The sequence below is a fragment of the Tremella mesenterica genome (assembly GCF_000271645.1).
Source record: "Tremella mesenterica DSM 1558 unplaced genomic scaffold TREMEscaffold_10, whole genome shotgun sequence".
Lineage (NCBI taxonomy): Eukaryota > Fungi > Basidiomycota > Tremellomycetes > Tremellales > Tremellaceae > Tremella > Tremella mesenterica.
Window position 1 is genome coordinate 724,535 of NW_006711234.1, and position 16,187 is coordinate 740,721.

The 16,187-nt window shown below is 45.7% G+C and overlaps 6 protein-coding genes across 6 annotated transcripts; 1 reads left to right on the top strand and 5 right to left on the bottom strand.

Moving 5' to 3' along the window:
• Window positions 1-27: 27 nt before the first annotated feature.
• Window positions 28-2,256, bottom strand: TREMEDRAFT_64258 (uncharacterized protein; the record flags this gene model as incomplete). Its single annotated transcript, XM_007006489.1, has 8 exons — window positions 28-358; window positions 402-486; window positions 536-1,004; window positions 1,052-1,230; window positions 1,275-1,351; window positions 1,395-1,640; window positions 1,923-2,088; window positions 2,136-2,256. 8 exons carry the CDS (start codon window positions 2,254-2,256, stop codon window positions 28-30), a joined length of 1,674 nt encoding a protein of 557 aa, XP_007006551.1.
• Window positions 2,257-3,028: 772 nt separating this feature from the next.
• On the bottom strand, window positions 3,029-3,808 carry TREMEDRAFT_23159 (uncharacterized protein; the record flags this gene model as incomplete). The annotated part of the gene is made up of 4 exons (XM_007006269.1): window positions 3,029-3,203; window positions 3,247-3,432; window positions 3,465-3,537; window positions 3,613-3,808. Coding segments are annotated over 4 exons (630 nt in total), but the record flags the coding sequence as incomplete, so codon positions are not given.
• A 961-nt stretch (window positions 3,809-4,769) lies between these two features.
• On the bottom strand, window positions 4,770-8,407 carry TREMEDRAFT_64260 (uncharacterized protein; the record flags this gene model as incomplete). The annotated part of the gene is made up of 6 exons (XM_007006490.1): window positions 4,770-4,954; window positions 5,250-5,364; window positions 5,554-6,450; window positions 6,497-7,225; window positions 7,489-7,854; window positions 8,147-8,407. The coding sequence occupies 6 exons, from the start codon at window positions 8,405-8,407 to the stop codon at window positions 4,770-4,772; spliced, it is 2,553 nt and encodes an 850-aa protein (XP_007006552.1).
• A 751-nt stretch (window positions 8,408-9,158) lies between these two features.
• On the bottom strand, window positions 9,159-9,633 carry TREMEDRAFT_20231 (uncharacterized protein; the record flags this gene model as incomplete). Its single annotated transcript, XM_007006267.2, has 3 exons — window positions 9,159-9,190; window positions 9,244-9,357; window positions 9,546-9,633. Coding segments are annotated over 3 exons (234 nt in total), but the record flags the coding sequence as incomplete, so codon positions are not given.
• A 426-nt stretch (window positions 9,634-10,059) lies between these two features.
• TREMEDRAFT_64262 (uncharacterized protein) lies at window positions 10,060-11,269 on the top strand (the record flags this gene model as incomplete). The annotated part of the gene is made up of 3 exons (XM_007006491.1): window positions 10,060-10,476; window positions 10,535-10,732; window positions 11,111-11,269. 3 exons carry the CDS (start codon window positions 10,060-10,062, stop codon window positions 11,267-11,269), a joined length of 774 nt encoding a protein of 257 aa, XP_007006553.1.
• Window positions 11,270-11,838: 569 nt separating this feature from the next.
• On the bottom strand, window positions 11,839-15,926 carry TREMEDRAFT_40321 (uncharacterized protein). The gene is made up of 8 exons (XM_007006345.1): window positions 15,448-15,926; window positions 14,537-15,354; window positions 14,365-14,487; window positions 13,947-14,212; window positions 13,461-13,731; window positions 13,065-13,213; window positions 12,853-12,994; window positions 11,839-12,659 (listed from the first exon to the last, which is right to left on the bottom strand). The coding sequence occupies exons 1-8, from the start codon at window positions 15,828-15,830 to the stop codon at window positions 11,998-12,000; spliced, it is 2,814 nt and encodes a 937-aa protein (XP_007006407.1). The 5' UTR covers window positions 15,831-15,926; the 3' UTR covers window positions 11,839-11,997.
• Between the last annotated feature and the right edge of the window lie 261 nt (window positions 15,927-16,187).

Here is a 16,187-nt window from a genome sequence, read left to right on the forward strand (position 1 = left end):
TTCTTCACTCGTTAACTCACTGGATGTTCAAGTTGCGTCTCCATTTCCATCGAGAGGCTCCTCCAAGCCTTGGTTTGAGGTCTCTGTCTCTGTCTCTTTCTCTGTTTCCAAAGCAAGACGTTCCTCAGCAGCTTTCTGTTGAGCTCGCTCTTTTAGAAGCTGTTCATCATTTGCCTGAGTGAGCCACCAAGGAAACACACGAAGGGAGATGATGCGAAAGGGATTGGGGAAGGACTTTGGATGCCCTTTGGCAGTCTTCAAACCAAGCTGTATACAGGCGTCCCCACAAATGTGGTCATTAATGAAGAGGTTTAGCATCCCTGCCCCTCCATCACCCATGCTTGAATCACCACGAGCACTCCCCATAAGCACAGTTTGCTAACATGACAGGAAACACTCACGTGTGTGTCACAACATCAAACAGATGGAACTCCCCATAGTCACGCTTTCCGTTTTTTCTCTGTCCAGAAGGTTTAGTTCGAAAACCTATTCATCAGTTGCTTTCTCTACGCTGACCATCTGAGGAGGAATAGACCTTGGATATCTGCAAGAACAACCATTGCTTCTTCCTGAGCCTTGATTGACTTTCCACTACTAGCAGACATGTGGAAGACAAAATGGATGAAGGCGTGCATGAAACGGTAGAGGTGTACATCACTCTTCTCGATGGTTGCTTCATCAGGCATGATGAATTCATCGGTATTGTTGATCTTGATGTACTTGCCAATGGATCGGAGATCAGGTTCAACCATATACGATTTCTTGGTAGGTGAAGTCATCAGGAAGCATGGTGTGTATATGAGTGTTGGAACTGGTAGCATGTCATATGTTTCCACAAGTTTTTCGGAGAAGGCTTTGAGGTATGACGCAATAAGGATTGCTTTCTTGCACTCCATTTCAAGGAGCTGGTGGTTCGTGTTCTCGGTCATTGTTGCCAACTGCCAAGCTCGATGATCAAAGCGGAAGTGCTTCTTTGCGACTAGCTCAAAGTCATTGTAACAAAACTTCTATCATCAATAATCTTCCATATATTTGGACAAGTAATACATACCTCAAAAGCCTGCTTATGACTTCCTTCGTCAAACGCTTTGTTTGCAATCAATCCGTTGAGTGTTTTGCTCTGCACCACGATGAAAGTCCCATCCTTTTTACGCTGGAAGTCGGTCTTGATGAACTCAATGTCTTCAAAAACAACACTATCTCCCTGTGAGACCGCACTGGCCATACGACCTAGACATCAGCTGCTGAATCATTCATGTAGGATGTTGACATACTGAGTATGTCCTTATTGGGTGCTGGAAGGCTTGAGACATGGAATCCAGCGAAGAGATTATTGATAGGCTCTGTATACCTGTCATGAGTTAGTGGCTATGGATGCTTCTCAGTATGCTCACGTACCTCGTGACCGCTTGATTCTCATTAGCAAGGCCAGTTTTGATCCTTGTGAGTTGATCAACGGAGAAATGAGACGTGGAAGACTGTGTTGCAGAGAAACGTGTTGTTTGGGACATAATTGTTGACGGACGACTGTATGGAGTTGAGCGACGAGAAGCTCGTTGAACAGCTCGTGACTGAGTGAGAGAGGTTGAATATTGAGAGGAATGTGACTCCTCACTGGGCTGGGGGAGCTCATAGCTTGGCTTCTGGGTAAGCAGGGTGGGCAAAGCAGTTACTGAAACTCTACGTACCACGTCCTCAATATTGAGTATGAGGTAGATCAAGATATATCCAGCTTGCTCCAGATCCTTTCCCAAAAGATACAGCCTGTTTTGCTTACATTGGACATGAAAAAACTCGTACAGAGTGAGTTTCAGAAACTGTGGGGCCAATGCCACAGGACGACCCTTCTGGTTTGGTAGTGCTGCTTGAGGAGAACATCTAAGATAAACAACAATTGCTGTGACAAGTGAGGATTGACCTACTGCTCAAAGGTACGTTGGGTCTCGGATTCACCTTTACCTTCTTTCCACATCTGCTCTCCAAGTCGGAGTGCTTCACCAATGTTTGCCTCAAGTGTATCTACCCACCTCCCTGCAAACACTTTATCAAAAACCGTCGATTGCCATTCCTCCAAGACTTTTTGCTGTTCTGACAACATCAGCTCAAATACTGAGAGTCTACAACAGAAGACATACGAAGCATGATTCTGACCTGCATTGCAGGTCCTTGTGACGTAAGGCCGGCTTTGAATGCTACTTTCTTTGAGGATCGTTCGTCAAGCAGCATTGTGCCAGAAGTGATTCCACTCTGTGCCATTGGGGTTGCTTTACGAAAGGAAGAACCATTCATTTCCACTTGGGCACGTTGACGATTGAAGTGCAGGGTGTCTGTCTCTTCTGGGAAAGTTAACTATGAGCGCAGGTTGATGGAGACACTGACTTTCATGACGGCACTTGTCACATAACTTGAGACTGGCTTTCTCCTCTATTGGTGTATTCCCAAAGACAGAGCTTCCAAAGACCCCACAAGTCAAACACTGGGGCCGAGACTAAAAGACATGTCAGCAGTACCTTGTGAGAAAGAGAACAATGTACCTTATAGTACTGTATGCTCTCGTCTGTTTTCTTTGGGTCGGTGCTAACCTGCTCAATCTTGAGGCACTTTGGGCAGGTTTCAGATTTCAAGCAGTCTTTTTGAAAGGAGGTCTGACAGTCTCGACAAGTGAAGGCCATGTTTGTAGAAGACAGATGGGCGTAAGTCAATAGAAAGATGGAAGGAAGTGTGGATGAAAGGGTGAAGGAGACAGTTTGGCCAACATGCGGGATTTCGGACATTGTTAAGAGTTGCATGTGGCAGATAGATATATCTACGTTTCCAGCCAGAGCCTCTGCAGAGGTGCTCGTGCTTGAGGCTCCACTGCTTGAAATAGCTCCCAAGCAGTATGCCATTTCATTGGGGGATATGACAGTCCAGCTTTTTGAACTATATCAAAACATATCTCATGGACTTCAGGAGACACCCAAACCAGCTGTGCTTTTTCCTCAACTTGCCCTTGGAAGTCCGTGATAAGACTCATATCTGGGAAGCCTTGCAAGCACTCCTTTCCACCCCATCGTTGCGGATGAAAGTAAATTTCATTTCTTGATGCTCCTGAGGGATTCACTTTGTCTTTTTGATATCGGACAGGGTAAGAGTTGAATATTTGGAGGTATTCATCAAGGGCGTTCTGAACCACATGAGGCACAAGCCAGTTGAGAAGGGTTCTTTCCATCAACACTCGGTGGGTTATCAAGGCAAAACACCTACTGATGGACCGGGTCACCGTCTTTGATCATTCCTGAAGCATATGCAGAGTTCAGTGATACTTTGACTTGATCAACAACATTCTCTCGTACATTTCTCCAAGATCTTTCAATTGTGATATTTCGGGTACTTTTAAGGAGTTTATAGGGAAAGATGTCTTCGATGGAGATGGAGGAATAGGTGTTACTGCTCATGAGCAAAGCATTGGTAGCCAAACTCACCGAAAAGCAATCTGAGATGCAATGACTTCACCAATCTCTGAACCTCTGTCACTTGCTAATTGCAGAGGAAATCCTGAAACATGTCAGTCAGTGTTCATTCTCCTTGAGAGGTCAGGGGGAAGGGGGTGGGGGTGGGGGGTGGACTCACCGCCAACCTTTACAACAGTATTGATGAAGATGCAATGAACATCATCACTCCGCCGGTTTGAAGGCATGGCTTGTAGGGACAAGAGACGGCCTGAATAAACATCACGTATACCATAAATCCCAACTCCATACGAGGCTAACTTATCGTGTCCATCAATGGACCATTGTTCATTGGGGCCAATGGAAATGATTGGAGATCTGACCATCTTCCTACTTCTTGGAAGGCGTGAGGCAATACCATTTGGGTTGTATTCTTTCATTGCATGATAAATCTTGTCTCTGATGCAAGTCAACATATATCCAGAAGCTGTCGGGCTTACCGAGGTATGAGAAATCCTTGTAGAGTCAGCCGATGTTTCATGGCACGGATCCCAATCACATTGGTGATGTCCTGATCCATCTCCTCTTGCATTGCGTGCATGATATCTTGGTTTGAGAGTGTGCTTTTTCTTGCAGTACCTAATCCAAAGGCTTTGGTTGCACGAAAGAAACTTGATCGTGATCTGTGGTAAATATCTCCTCCAATTAAATATGTGAGGGACCTACCCAAATGTGTATTCACTGCCATGCTCCTGTCTGATGCGCTCATTGATTGCTTTCCAGTCCGACATCCCTTCTGAATAGTAGCCTTGCATGATGCTTCTTAGTGTTTCTGATTGGGTTGCTGCTGATGTCAACTGGCAGTCTGGGCTACCTACTTGATGCCAAACGTACGAGAAGGGCGCTTTCCATTCTTACCAGTAGGATTATTGTTGGGGTATGCTTTGTGGAGTATGGGTAGTAGGTCTGAGATTTCTGTTGGATATGCAAGATCCAGTTCAAGCTCACTTGACAGGGAATCAAAGTTAAGGTGGTCTGGCTCTTCCATGATATGAAGAAAGTTGCCAGGGGAAGAAGGAGAAATCAGATCGATGCTGGAGTAGGCGCGATAAAAATCCGACCTGGGACTTCCCGGACACTGTAAGTGTGGCACTTTAAATACATACAGCACATACATATACCCATAGCAACCAAACAACAAATTATACTTTTAAAACATATCTCCTTTACTGATGTATATACCTACAACCTAAAGAATGTATAATGGTTGATAAGATGCCCCACATGAAATGAAGACGAGTACGAATTGAGGTGAGTGAATGAATGGGAGGTTACTCATTATGTGACTTCGGCCGCATTTCTCTCAGCTTGTCTTTCTTTCCTCCATGTCGCGCGTGCGTCAGCAACTAATTTTATCCGAGTTGCGCGATGTGATGGGATTGGGGGCATACGAGAAGTACGGGATTGGTCTAGACGTATGGAATCGGATGAAAAACCGGGGATGATCCGACCGGAGAGCATTTCTGTGGGTAAGAATGTTTGTTTCACTCAAGTACGATGGAGCTGATCCGTTTGGCAACTATCACCTAAAGCTGGAGGCAAGTGAATGGGAATGCTTTGTTAAGAGGAAAATTGATTGGCGTGAGGTTATTGGTGAAGTCGGCAGAGGTCAAAAGGGAGGAGTGAACAGGGGACATGTGTGGGTCGGTATTTCCGGGGCATTGGGAACTATGATCGCAAGATTGAGAAGAGATATCTGAATGATGGAACGAGGGGGGAGGATAAAGAAGGGGGAGAAGAACAGATACGAAGACATACCATAAGCAAGTTGGACATCTTTTCTATCAATGGTACTGGATTTCCGATGGGAGGCGAGGTCGACACTGACTTGACATAGTGTGTCGGCTTGTTCATCGGCTAATTGAAGGAACAACTATATGGTCAGTATCAAGTCTGCCCACAATTCCGATCCAACATATCAGAATATGTCTCCAACTAGGTTTTAATTTGAGGAGAGGATAGAAGAAAGCACTTTCATAACAAAAGACAGAAGCACGAGGACGAGAAGAGCGAACGAGACAAGCGAAGACGATTAAGGGATGTGATGAAGCAATTTACTTACCATTTCCACATCCCCTTCAACCAACAAACCCCTATCCACACTCTCTGCCATTTCCTGAACCTTTCTCTTCTTTTGTCCTGGTAATCCACTCCCTTCCAACGCTCCCCTCTTCTTCTCCCCCTTCTCCTCATCTCCTTCCACACTCATAGTCTCATCCAAAATCGCTTGTAAACCCTCCGGTATTTTCTCCACCACAACGTCCCCTAACAACCTACTACTCGCCATTCTCCCACCCAAGGAACCCCTGTCATTATTTCTCATGGGTGATCTAAACGTATTCATCTTCTCCCTCAACATCGCATCATACTCTTCCGTAGGTTCCCACGACTTTTGAGCTAGTAAAGATCCCGTTTGATCAGTCACTATCCCACTTTCATTCGGTTCTCTCACTTGAGACATTGGTGGACGAGATTGAGATTGAGCAGACATGGTAGCTACGAACATACTCGGTGAAATCATTTGACTAGATAACGCCGCCATGGATGACATTCCGATCGGAGGCGTAGGTCTGACGGCATTTTGTATTGCTTGATCGACTTGAAGCCCTTGCATTGATTGTAACCTTTGTATGGCCTGGACCTGAGCTTGTACCACGTTTGGGTTGGGAGCAGATGGGACGGTAGGGAGTTGAGGTGGACGAGGAGATTCAGAAGCTGATTGAGGTACCTGATTTTGAATGATGTTGCGTTGTCTATTTATGGGTATGTGGAGGTTGTTAGGTACGTTATTGGCAATGGAGAAATTTGCAGGAGGACGAGGTTGATTGCCATTAGGTGTGGAAGGGCCTAGATGAGGTGATTGGGTGGAAATGTTCGTGTTTAGATGTTGCTGCATATGCGGAGCGGATTGTTGACCTTGTTGTAACCATGCCAGATACATCGCTCGAAGTTCGGGGCGCTGATATAATCAGCATTGCAGATGATTGTCTGAGAAGAGAACTCACTTGAGCGAACAACCCTTCCCTCTGCTGTTCAGGTACCTGCATGAGTTTCTGGAATGTAGCTCTCATCTTAGGGTTTAAAGATAATGGCGGTTGTCCTCCCATCTGAGTCTGCTGGGTAGGAAGATGCTGCGTTTGCATCTGTCCTTGTGGCTGAGGTTGATTCGGCATAGCCTGTTGATTCGGTGGATGTGGAGATGCGAATTGCTGAGGACTATCCATCATTTGTTGTTGAGCCATCATCATCCCCTGAGAATGTTGCTGAGACTGAACGGCTTGTTGCTGTTGCTGTTGCTGTTGCATTAAACGTGATTGAGCTTGAGCATGAGCCAAGGCGGCAGCTTGAGTGGCCACTTGCTGTGGTGTTTGTCCTGACCCACGTTGCATAGCTTGTAGTTGACGTAGTTGGAGTTGCTGTTGTACTTGGGCGACCACTTGGGGGTTATGAAGATTCTGATACGCAGAGTTGTTACCGAGGACATGTGCGAATTGATTGGTATTGGCAAGTTGGGCTTGTTGCTGCTTTTGTTGTTGTTGAAGGACGGCGATGTGTTGTTGAGCTATCGCAGCTTGATTGGCGTCCATGCCATTTTGTGGAGTCTGAACAGGGTGAGGGTGTTGCATCTGCGAGATGGGATTGGAGAGATGATTTTGAACCAGGAGGTTTGCTTGTTCTGCTCGGTGACGTTCAAGTTGAGCTTTGCCTTCGGGAGTGGCGAGGAGAGAGCGGAACTGATATCAGTTGTCGTCTCAACTTGGCTTCTTATCGCTGAAGTCTTGGTTGAGACTAGTACGCAGGTTTGGGAGTCGGAGAGAGACTAATATATGTATATGATTGCCAATATTCAAAAGATCAAGTGGAAGGTGGAACCCAACTGAGAGTAGAAAGCAATCAGGGCCAACAACGAGGCCTCCGCGAAAGCGAGGAGAGAACAGCGGAAAAGCATGCAAGTCGGGGGTAAGGGTCAGAAGCAGGAGATGGAAACACAACTTACAGCCTTTTCCAAATCAGGAGGCATATTCCCAGTTTGGTGCATATGTAACAACTGTGGAAATTTGTCTATTAACGCAGAAGCTTGTACGGCTCCCATCGTTCCCATGGTAGGACGACCTCCAACGGGTGTCGGACCCCTATTCGGTACGCTGTTAGGGTTCGGAGATCTGCCTAACATTTGTGCGTTATTTGCTGGTGAGGATTGTGGTGGATGTTGAGGTGAGACGGAACTCATGGAAGGCATTCGTTGTGGGACAGACATCTGATTCATCTGTTGCTGCTGCTGTTGTTGTTGTTGCATCTGAATCTGTTGTTGGAGTTGATGTTGTCCTTGTTGGCTTTGAGGAACCATCTGAGCGGGGAAGGTCTACTCGAATAAAGTCGACGATTTGAAGATAAGATGATGAGTGATGAAGAGTTTGAGTAATGACGATATGTTACATTTACGAGATCGACAGGTGAGGGGTAGAAGTGATCAGCTCACTCCACATGGTCAAACCAGCTCAGTGTTATACTCTATCCTAATCACCAGTGTCTCCTGGGTCAATCAGGACATCTAGACGACTTGATCTGCTGTCTTCTGCAAGATGCGACACGTAACATGATCTTTGTACGTGAGGATTGGGTGAGATCAGGAGAAAGAAGAAAGTAAAACTCACCTGGTTAGCAACACCCTGCATCATCCCAATCCTAGGACTCTGTCCAGGTCTGACCCCGACTCCAAGGGGACGAGCTTGCATCCCATGTTGCTGTTGCTGTTGAGCTTGAGCCTGTTTGGTTTGTTGGTTCCGTAAGAAAATGGCGATTTTCGATTTGAGTACTTGTGATTTTTTATCATCTGGTAATCGTTTTTCTTCTTCTGTCAAGATTTGAGGGAAACGTGCAAGGATAGCATCGGTGGTCATTTGAGGATTGGACATGATGATTAGGAGTGGAGATAATGTTGTTGATACTTCAAGATGAAGAAGGATATACACTGATCCGTTCGATGTATTGTGATAGAGATGTTATAAGATTGTAAACTTATCGCGACCGCTTTGAGAGGGGAGGGGGTTTGGGGGAAGTTGCGCGTTGTGAAGTGTAGAATCGGTTCGTCTCCTTTCTGACAAAGGGTAGAGATGGACGAGAGGAGAGATATGAAGGTCGAAGACTATGAGAAGGGCAAGAAACAAGATGCTATCATGGATGCAGATATGAAGTTGATTGGGAGTAAAGTAAGAAAGAGTAAAGAGATGTGTTTGAGACAAAGAGAAGAGAGAAGAGAGGATTGGATTTTCCCCCTTTCATACGATACGTAGTTGAGTCATGTCTTACTTCTCATCATGACGTCTATGACGGTCAATGGATCAATGGACTCGAAGAGTAAACATCCATTGTAGGTAAAGAGGAAGATACTTGTATTGGTTATGCTTTCGTCATATGCATGAGAAGGGTATAGAAAGGTTTACATGGTCATAACTTTTACCATGTCGCCCCGACCGGTGGAAGATGTTTCAGAACGGAGGTCTTCGATCCGTACTGTTGAAGCTATGTCATGAAACTCGATCCTACATCAAAGCTGTCGGTAACAACAGAAAGTCATGTTTTGTCGAAGGGAGGTCGGAGATCGGAGACGAGTTAGAGCTACGCTAGCTACGCTAGCTACGCTAGCTACGTGGAGATGTTTAAGGATCACAGATCTTCCATGGCGGAGATATATAAGACTGTATAAATCAACATCCCTACTCTCACGGACAGAAAAAGTAAGACGACTAACCATTATTACCTCTCAGGAAACAATCCCCATACGTCGTCACTCTATGTCCATTTACCCATTCTTCCGTTTCCTCCAAAGCTACGTTCATGTACCCGTCCAGGCAAGTGAGCAGGCCTGGGGTCAGCCTCCTACTGGTCCTCGTTCATCTCTCGCCCTTTCTTTTTCACCACGTCACGCTGAAGACTTGATCAGATACTCTCTGATACGACGGGATGAGAACATATTACTATGATACGACACGACAATAGGTGAGTGTATGACAAGCATTGAGTGGAAGACTAGGATGAGAAGAGAAAACTCACCATGATAATCGATCCCTTTACCCACTCTCACTTTGACCCTTTTCCCCACTATATTCTTCAGAAAATCCGAGGGTGAACCTGCTAAAGGACCAGCATCTGTGGAACCATTGACAGCTGTTTCTGGTTCTGGTGATTGAGAGTCCATGGTGTGACGATTGTTCTCTTTCACTTTCACCTTCACTTTCGTCTCTTACTGGAACAATTCCAACACAGAGGAGTGATAAGCTTCTGGGAAATAAAAGTCCACGTGTGAGCCGATTATTCTACTTTTACTCCATGTTTTCTCTGATCACATGTTGGTCACGTTCTTCACTCGTACTCGTTTCAAACCTCCACACTCAAAGTCCACAACCAACCACCAAATCATCCCCATCCTTGTGCTAAACACCACTTGTCCACCGCCGAGGTATCCGAGTGAATCAACAACTATATCACTCATTCAAAGAGACTCCACCTAAAACATTCAGAAGACTTATCGTGAAGGACCCACTCTACTCCGCAGTCGTCACCAAAGATGCAAGATCAAAACCGTCTTACGGATTTCGTACAACATGTACTCAGGGAAGACGATCATGATTCTTCTCAACATTCCGCACGTGAAGCAGAACATTTATTATCGTTTTCTGAAGAAGGACTTTTCGCCCCTTCCAATCGTCTTGACGAGCTTGATGGGACGCACCATGAGACTGGGGTCAGTATAGAGCAAGCATTAGAAAGAGCAGAGAGGGAAGATAGGATAGATCCTGCTATTTTAGCTGATGGGGTTGGAGAGCAAGTATCTTTAGAAGAGGGGAAAGAAATGGAAGTGAGAGAGGATGGGGAAGGAGGACAAAATGATGATAGGGGAGATGGTGGGAATAGATGGGGTAGGAAAAGACGAAGAGATGATGAAGGTGGGGAAGGAAGACCAAAAGGGAAGAAAGAGAGTCATGTGAGTTTTTTTTTTATTTCAGTGAATTTAATGAAAGTTATTGAGACTGATCATTCAGGCAGACGTAGAACGTCGTCGTCGTGATGCAATCAACGAAGGTATCACTGCCATCGCAGCTTTGATACCACATGGATCAGAACGTAGTAAAGGTGCTATACTCAAATACGCCGCTGCACATTTATCTTCAATTACCGAAAGGGTCAATAGATCGGATGAAGAGATATCTAGGAGAGATGCTGAAAAGGCTGCTTTACAGGTGAGTAATACATCTCACTCAACTCTTTCTCACTCTCATATCATTTCTTCCGACTTGTTCATTTTCTCAAAGACGTGCCAGTTTAATTCAACCTTCTTTTCTGTTCTCTTCTATTCTATTATATCATTTTCTTCTCCGGCATCTCTTTTTATCCTCCACCCACTCTAAATCCCTTCACCCATTCACTCTCCCCTTTCATGTTTGATCCTCCCTCCTCCATACTTCTTTCCTACCGTCCGTCAATATCGTCACAACTTTTTCAATCATGTTCTTCTTACTCATTACTCATATTCTACCAACTAACCAATCACCGTACCGTTACTTGTTATCATGTAGACGTAGGATGAATGATTATCCGAGAATGTCGCTGAATGACAGGACGAACTTCAACAAGTTCAAAAAGGTTTAGCAGAAGAACAAATTCGTTCATTAAAATATGAAAGATTTTGGCGTGAAGCGGAAGATAGATCAGCGGCTAGTGAATTCGAATTACAAAGATTACGTGGAGAGATTGAAGATTTGAAAAAGGGACAATAATTTTTTTTTGTAACGATGTACAACTCATCTCAATCATTACTCGTATCAGTTGTATCAAAGAGATTGTAACTCAACCCCAACCTTTTTATCCGTTGATTATCATTTTCTGTTATTTTGGTCTCCGGAGGAATATTCTCGTGTCTTCTTGTACATGAATAAAAAGTGAATTGACAGTGTGTCTACTAATATATCATCAAAAGATGAACAATTTCTTAGTTACGTATTGATAAAAGTAGTGGAATTATTCCAACGCTAACAATGTTCGTTTTCATCATGCTAACCAATAGTTGTCGTGTCTTGCAAATGAACATGAGAAGAGTGATCTTATTGACTCCTCTGTCCCGATAGGTTTCTCATTACTAAAAGTAGGAACGATTACATGTCCCTCAGTCAATCATTTCGTGTGACACAATTTATCCTCTTCGACGTACTTTGCGTCTCCAGTCCATGATAGTAGAGTAATTGTATACCATCAGTCGATAAAGTGCCCGAGTAAATCTCATTTACTATCGTTGGTTGCTCCATGGGATATAATCAAGAATGAGAATAACTCGAACGTACTTGGTCGTAGGAGAAAATTATCATACATGAATACTAATGATATGATCCAATTGCCCAAGACCTGTATTTACCCAAGATGAAAATTGCAACCTTCATACACCATTTCTCTCTCAACGCCCAAAACTCAAAACCCAAAACCGAGCATCACCGAAATGGTGTGTCAAGAATCACGTCCAAAGTGAAAAATCCGGTGGAACTTCTAGATTTTCCCAATTACCAGCACCTAAACCACCTTCTTCATCCATCAAAAAACTGAATATATCCATTCCTCCTTCTCCTTCCGTCCCTTGAGGTATTCCCATTTGACCTTCCCATCCCCCATTCCCCATACCCATACCTGTAGAATGACCATGACCATGTCCGTGTCCGTGACCATGTGGTAAACCATGTAAACTAACTTGAGCGGCCATACCATAAGGTCCTAAACCTATATCCTCAGTCGTACCATGTGGTTTCCCGAAAGAAGCTGTTGAACCTGGTACAGTACCTTGTTCTTGACCTCTACCACGTTGTCGGCCATTCGTGTAATCTGACGCTTTGTTATGTGCCGCCATGGGATTACGGAATAGGTTGTCAAGGAGGGAAAGATCGTATGGTAGTGTGATTGGAGGGAGTGGGGCTGGGAAGGTTTCGTTGGGCAAGGGATCATCTCGTGACGAAGAGATGGGAGCTGAACGGATCATACGACCGGGCGAGGTGGAGCCGGAGGAATGGGAACGTGTGGTTTGGGTGGGCATGGGCATTGGGTCGATTTTGGATAATTGATCGAATATTGCGGATGAGACGGAGGCCATGGTCTCGTGGCATGCACCGGCGGACGGGACACGGGCTAGGGGTGAGCGGATGTCGTGAGTGATGATCCATCAAGTGTGGGGGAAGGGAGAGCGACTTCAGTTGTATGATGGGACAAAAGGGCGAAGACGAAGAAGTGAAGGGGCCGGGAGAAAACGGTGGGTAGTGGGAAGGAAGGCAAGGAAAGAGAGACGAGAGAGAAATCAGGAGGAAGAAAGCGGAAGACTGACATGTCAACCCCTCTAGCACAGCCAAACAACTTTCTACATCCATTGTTGCCTCGTCCAAACTAGGACACCCAGTCTCGCCCATACTATAAAGATTGAAGAACGCATAAAGATATGAGAGACCAGCAAGGAACGAGAAGTGGCTCTGGTATCATCAGCACCGGCCTTGACCCACATGCCCCTTCAAATCCAAGGAAAATAAATGCCCAACTCACAGTCATCCATAACCACGAAATCCGGTTGTTAAGTTGCATTCGACGGTAAATACGAATGATATAACTCGAACTGGCTAACACGGTCCTGAGAGCTCCGACGCCTGGTCGGGGACATCCGGGTGAAGGGCGGAAGAGTAACAGGCTTGAATCTGGGTGTCAGATCAGATCTCGACTAGAACCCTCATCCCTTCAACCAGCCCCTTATTTTCGAACTCCTTCCACTTTCTTTCCTAGCTCCGGGGGGAGGGGGGAGGTATATAAATCTCAAACAACTCTCTCAAGATGTGTGATATGGCACTGAAGAAAGCTACCAGGGGTCTAGGGCTCATATCGACGAGCAAAGGATGATCACGAGTGGCTAAGTGAGAATGAAGGGTAAACCCGGTAAATACGTACTGTGGAAAGAAATCGCATAACCTTCACTCGACACCGTCCCTCTGGGCTCCGGAGCTGTGGCAAGCCAAGTTTTCAATCGATCAAAACATTCTTCGTACCATTCTGTTGGGGGAGGTTGCTCTCCATGAATCCCATACGTACGGGACATGATTTCGGATTGTAATCTGCGTAATTTGATGGTGTGAATGAAAACGCATTTGTAACTACACTCTTCGCCTGAGAGTGTGCGTTGGCCAGAGATAATGTCGACGTCATGGATGTAAGATGGGAGCTGTGGGATAAGCTCGAATCCACACACGCTGCTTGCCTAAAAGGGACTACTACTAGCATCTGCTAACTCCGTTCGTGTAAGACCGAACATTCTATAAATCCTGAGGGTGGAAAGAAGGGACGTTGAAATGACATGAAAATAGATGTACATATAAAGGAAAGTCTGGGGATGGGGACCGACCTGAAGAGTAAGAGTGAGCAAGAAGTATGACTCACCGGTACATTGATAAACCCATCTGGAATACTGGGGGGTCTACCCAACGCTTGGGACAACAACCGATCCATTTTATATGTGCACCAGAACAATCTGCGACGCATGTCAAATTCCAACACGTCGAGTTGTGCAACATTAACGTTGTATTCGTTATGTAATCCCAGATCGACGCAAGTGCGAGTTGCTAGTCCTACGAGGAACCATATAGATCCTTTTTCGGGGTTTAGGAGGGAGTACCAGACGAGAAGAAGGATAGCTTGAAGGCCGACTGAAAGTGAGTGGTCGTTTCTCAACCAGCCACAACCCCCATGTCCACCAGTGGGGGACGCAAGAACAGTAAGTGAATCAGTAGATGGAATAATGACGCCGAGTACATGTGCAGGCACAAGCGACTTCGACGGATGAGCGGATGTTACTCACCATAACTCTGTTCTTCGAATACCGCATCAAGATGTTTCATCGCTTCTGCATGAAAGATTTCTGAACATGCCCGAAGCTCGTCCGGAGATTCCACAAATCTTGAAGAAGCCATTGTGCTCAATGCTACCTTCATCAGCGACACGTACTCACGAGTAAATGAGAAAAAACTGACCAAGAACCATCATGACGACGAAGATGTCCGCGGGCTCCACATCGGTTCCTTCTCGCAATTTCATGAGCTGCTTGCCCAAAGTCGGAATATGAATGATAGGCGCCGAAACACCGACAAAGTCGACATAAGCCGCTACCAATCTTTCTACCGCTGACTGAGGGGGTAACGGCGGGATTGAAATGACTCTTTTGCCTTTTCCATGGGATGAAGTTGGTGTTAAAGTTGTGTATACCATGTGAGCTTGCATTTGACTTGCAGAATGTAATGGTCTACCACCTGGAAACGCCGTCATTCCAGGGGAAGGAGGTACATTGATGGTGTCTGGCGATGGGCCCTCTAGGACAGCGGTTGTAGGGGAATCCGTTCCGAGAGCGCTTCCTCCTCTATCGCTGCCTGATCCTCCGACGCTACTTGGACCTGGTGGATTGAGTGTGGTAGCATTGTTTGCTGCATGACCAGTACGTAGTGCCGCATCATGTACCATACGAGTGAGGGACGTCGAAGGAGGTGCACCGGTGAGTTGACCATATGGATATACCCGTTGGGCCGTGAATGGAGACCGAGGGGGTTCAGTTCCCAATGGAGAAGGTAATGGTGGGAAATCCGATTGACGTCGATATGAATTATGAGCAGGAGAATCCCAAGGGGTTGTAGGACGTGTGTTGTCATCACGTTCAGGAGTGTACCCAGATATAGCTTGAAAAGCACCCGCGGCTACTGAACGTCGATTTTGACTACTGGGTTCTCCGTTGCCAGATGTGAGAGCGGCGACTTGGGCTCTAAGAGATCTAATCTCTTGTTCCAGAGTGTGTAGATAACTATCCCATCAACACTGTCCGTACACCACACTCATGAGCTTTTCATCGGAGACAATGAGATGAAATGGTATGCTTATAAAGGAATACACTCACTTTCTTGAGATATTCTTTTTGCTGATAGCATCAAATCCTATACACTCCACTTTTGCTCTCTCACAAGCGCTACATGCTGGTAGTTTACCATCACATTTCTGTTTCCTCGTTCTACAACGAACACAACTGGAGATGGCCCTTGCGACTTTATACTCTCCATCCTCTAATTTATCCGCCACCCCAGCCGCCGCCGCTCCTCTTTTCACACCCGCAGTAGTTCCCGCCTTACTAGGTGGTTTAGTCGGACGAGTACTCGTTTCCGGTACAGGAGAAGCAATATCCGACGGTGGTTGTACTTGAGGTTCTGTGAACTGGGGCACAGCAGGTGGATATGGGGAGTAAAGGATTTCCGAACCCCGTCGATCAGTCGGGACTTGAGGCATGATGATGGGTAGAAACAAAAACTTTTCACTCTTGCAATCGGCGACGGAGATGAGTCTTCGGACAAAGACGATAGTGTGAAAAGGATTGACTAGGTAGATAAGTACAGTGAAGAGGAAAGAGTGAGTATAGATAGAGGGAGATAGCATAGGTGTGCTCGGACGAACCCGTTGATAAGCGCAGGCCTAGCTTTTGCGCGCCTATCCTTGGACCACGTGACACCTGTTATACGCGTGTGGCGGTTGACGCGTCTCGACGTCAGCTCAGGTCAAAAAGTAGAATCATATCAAGCTTCTCTTCTCTTTCTCTTCGACCTCTACTATACTGACAACATGAGCGGCGGCTGTGAGTAGGATTAT

Excerpts from the sequence above, each read along its gene's own strand:
- TREMEDRAFT_40321 (XM_007006345.1), bottom strand. The coding sequence starts at position 15,830 with ATGCCTCAAGTCCCGACTGATCGACGGGGTTCGGAAATCCTTTACTCC. Across the intron at positions 13,732-13,946 it reads ATGGGTTTATCAATGTACCG|CTCCCATCTTACATCCATGA; the intron begins GTGAGTCATACT and ends CTTATCCCACAG. Across the intron at positions 12,995-13,064 it reads TTTCGTGGTTATGGATGACT|AGCCACTTCTCGTTCCTTGC; the intron begins GTGAGTTGGGCA and ends TGATGATACCAG.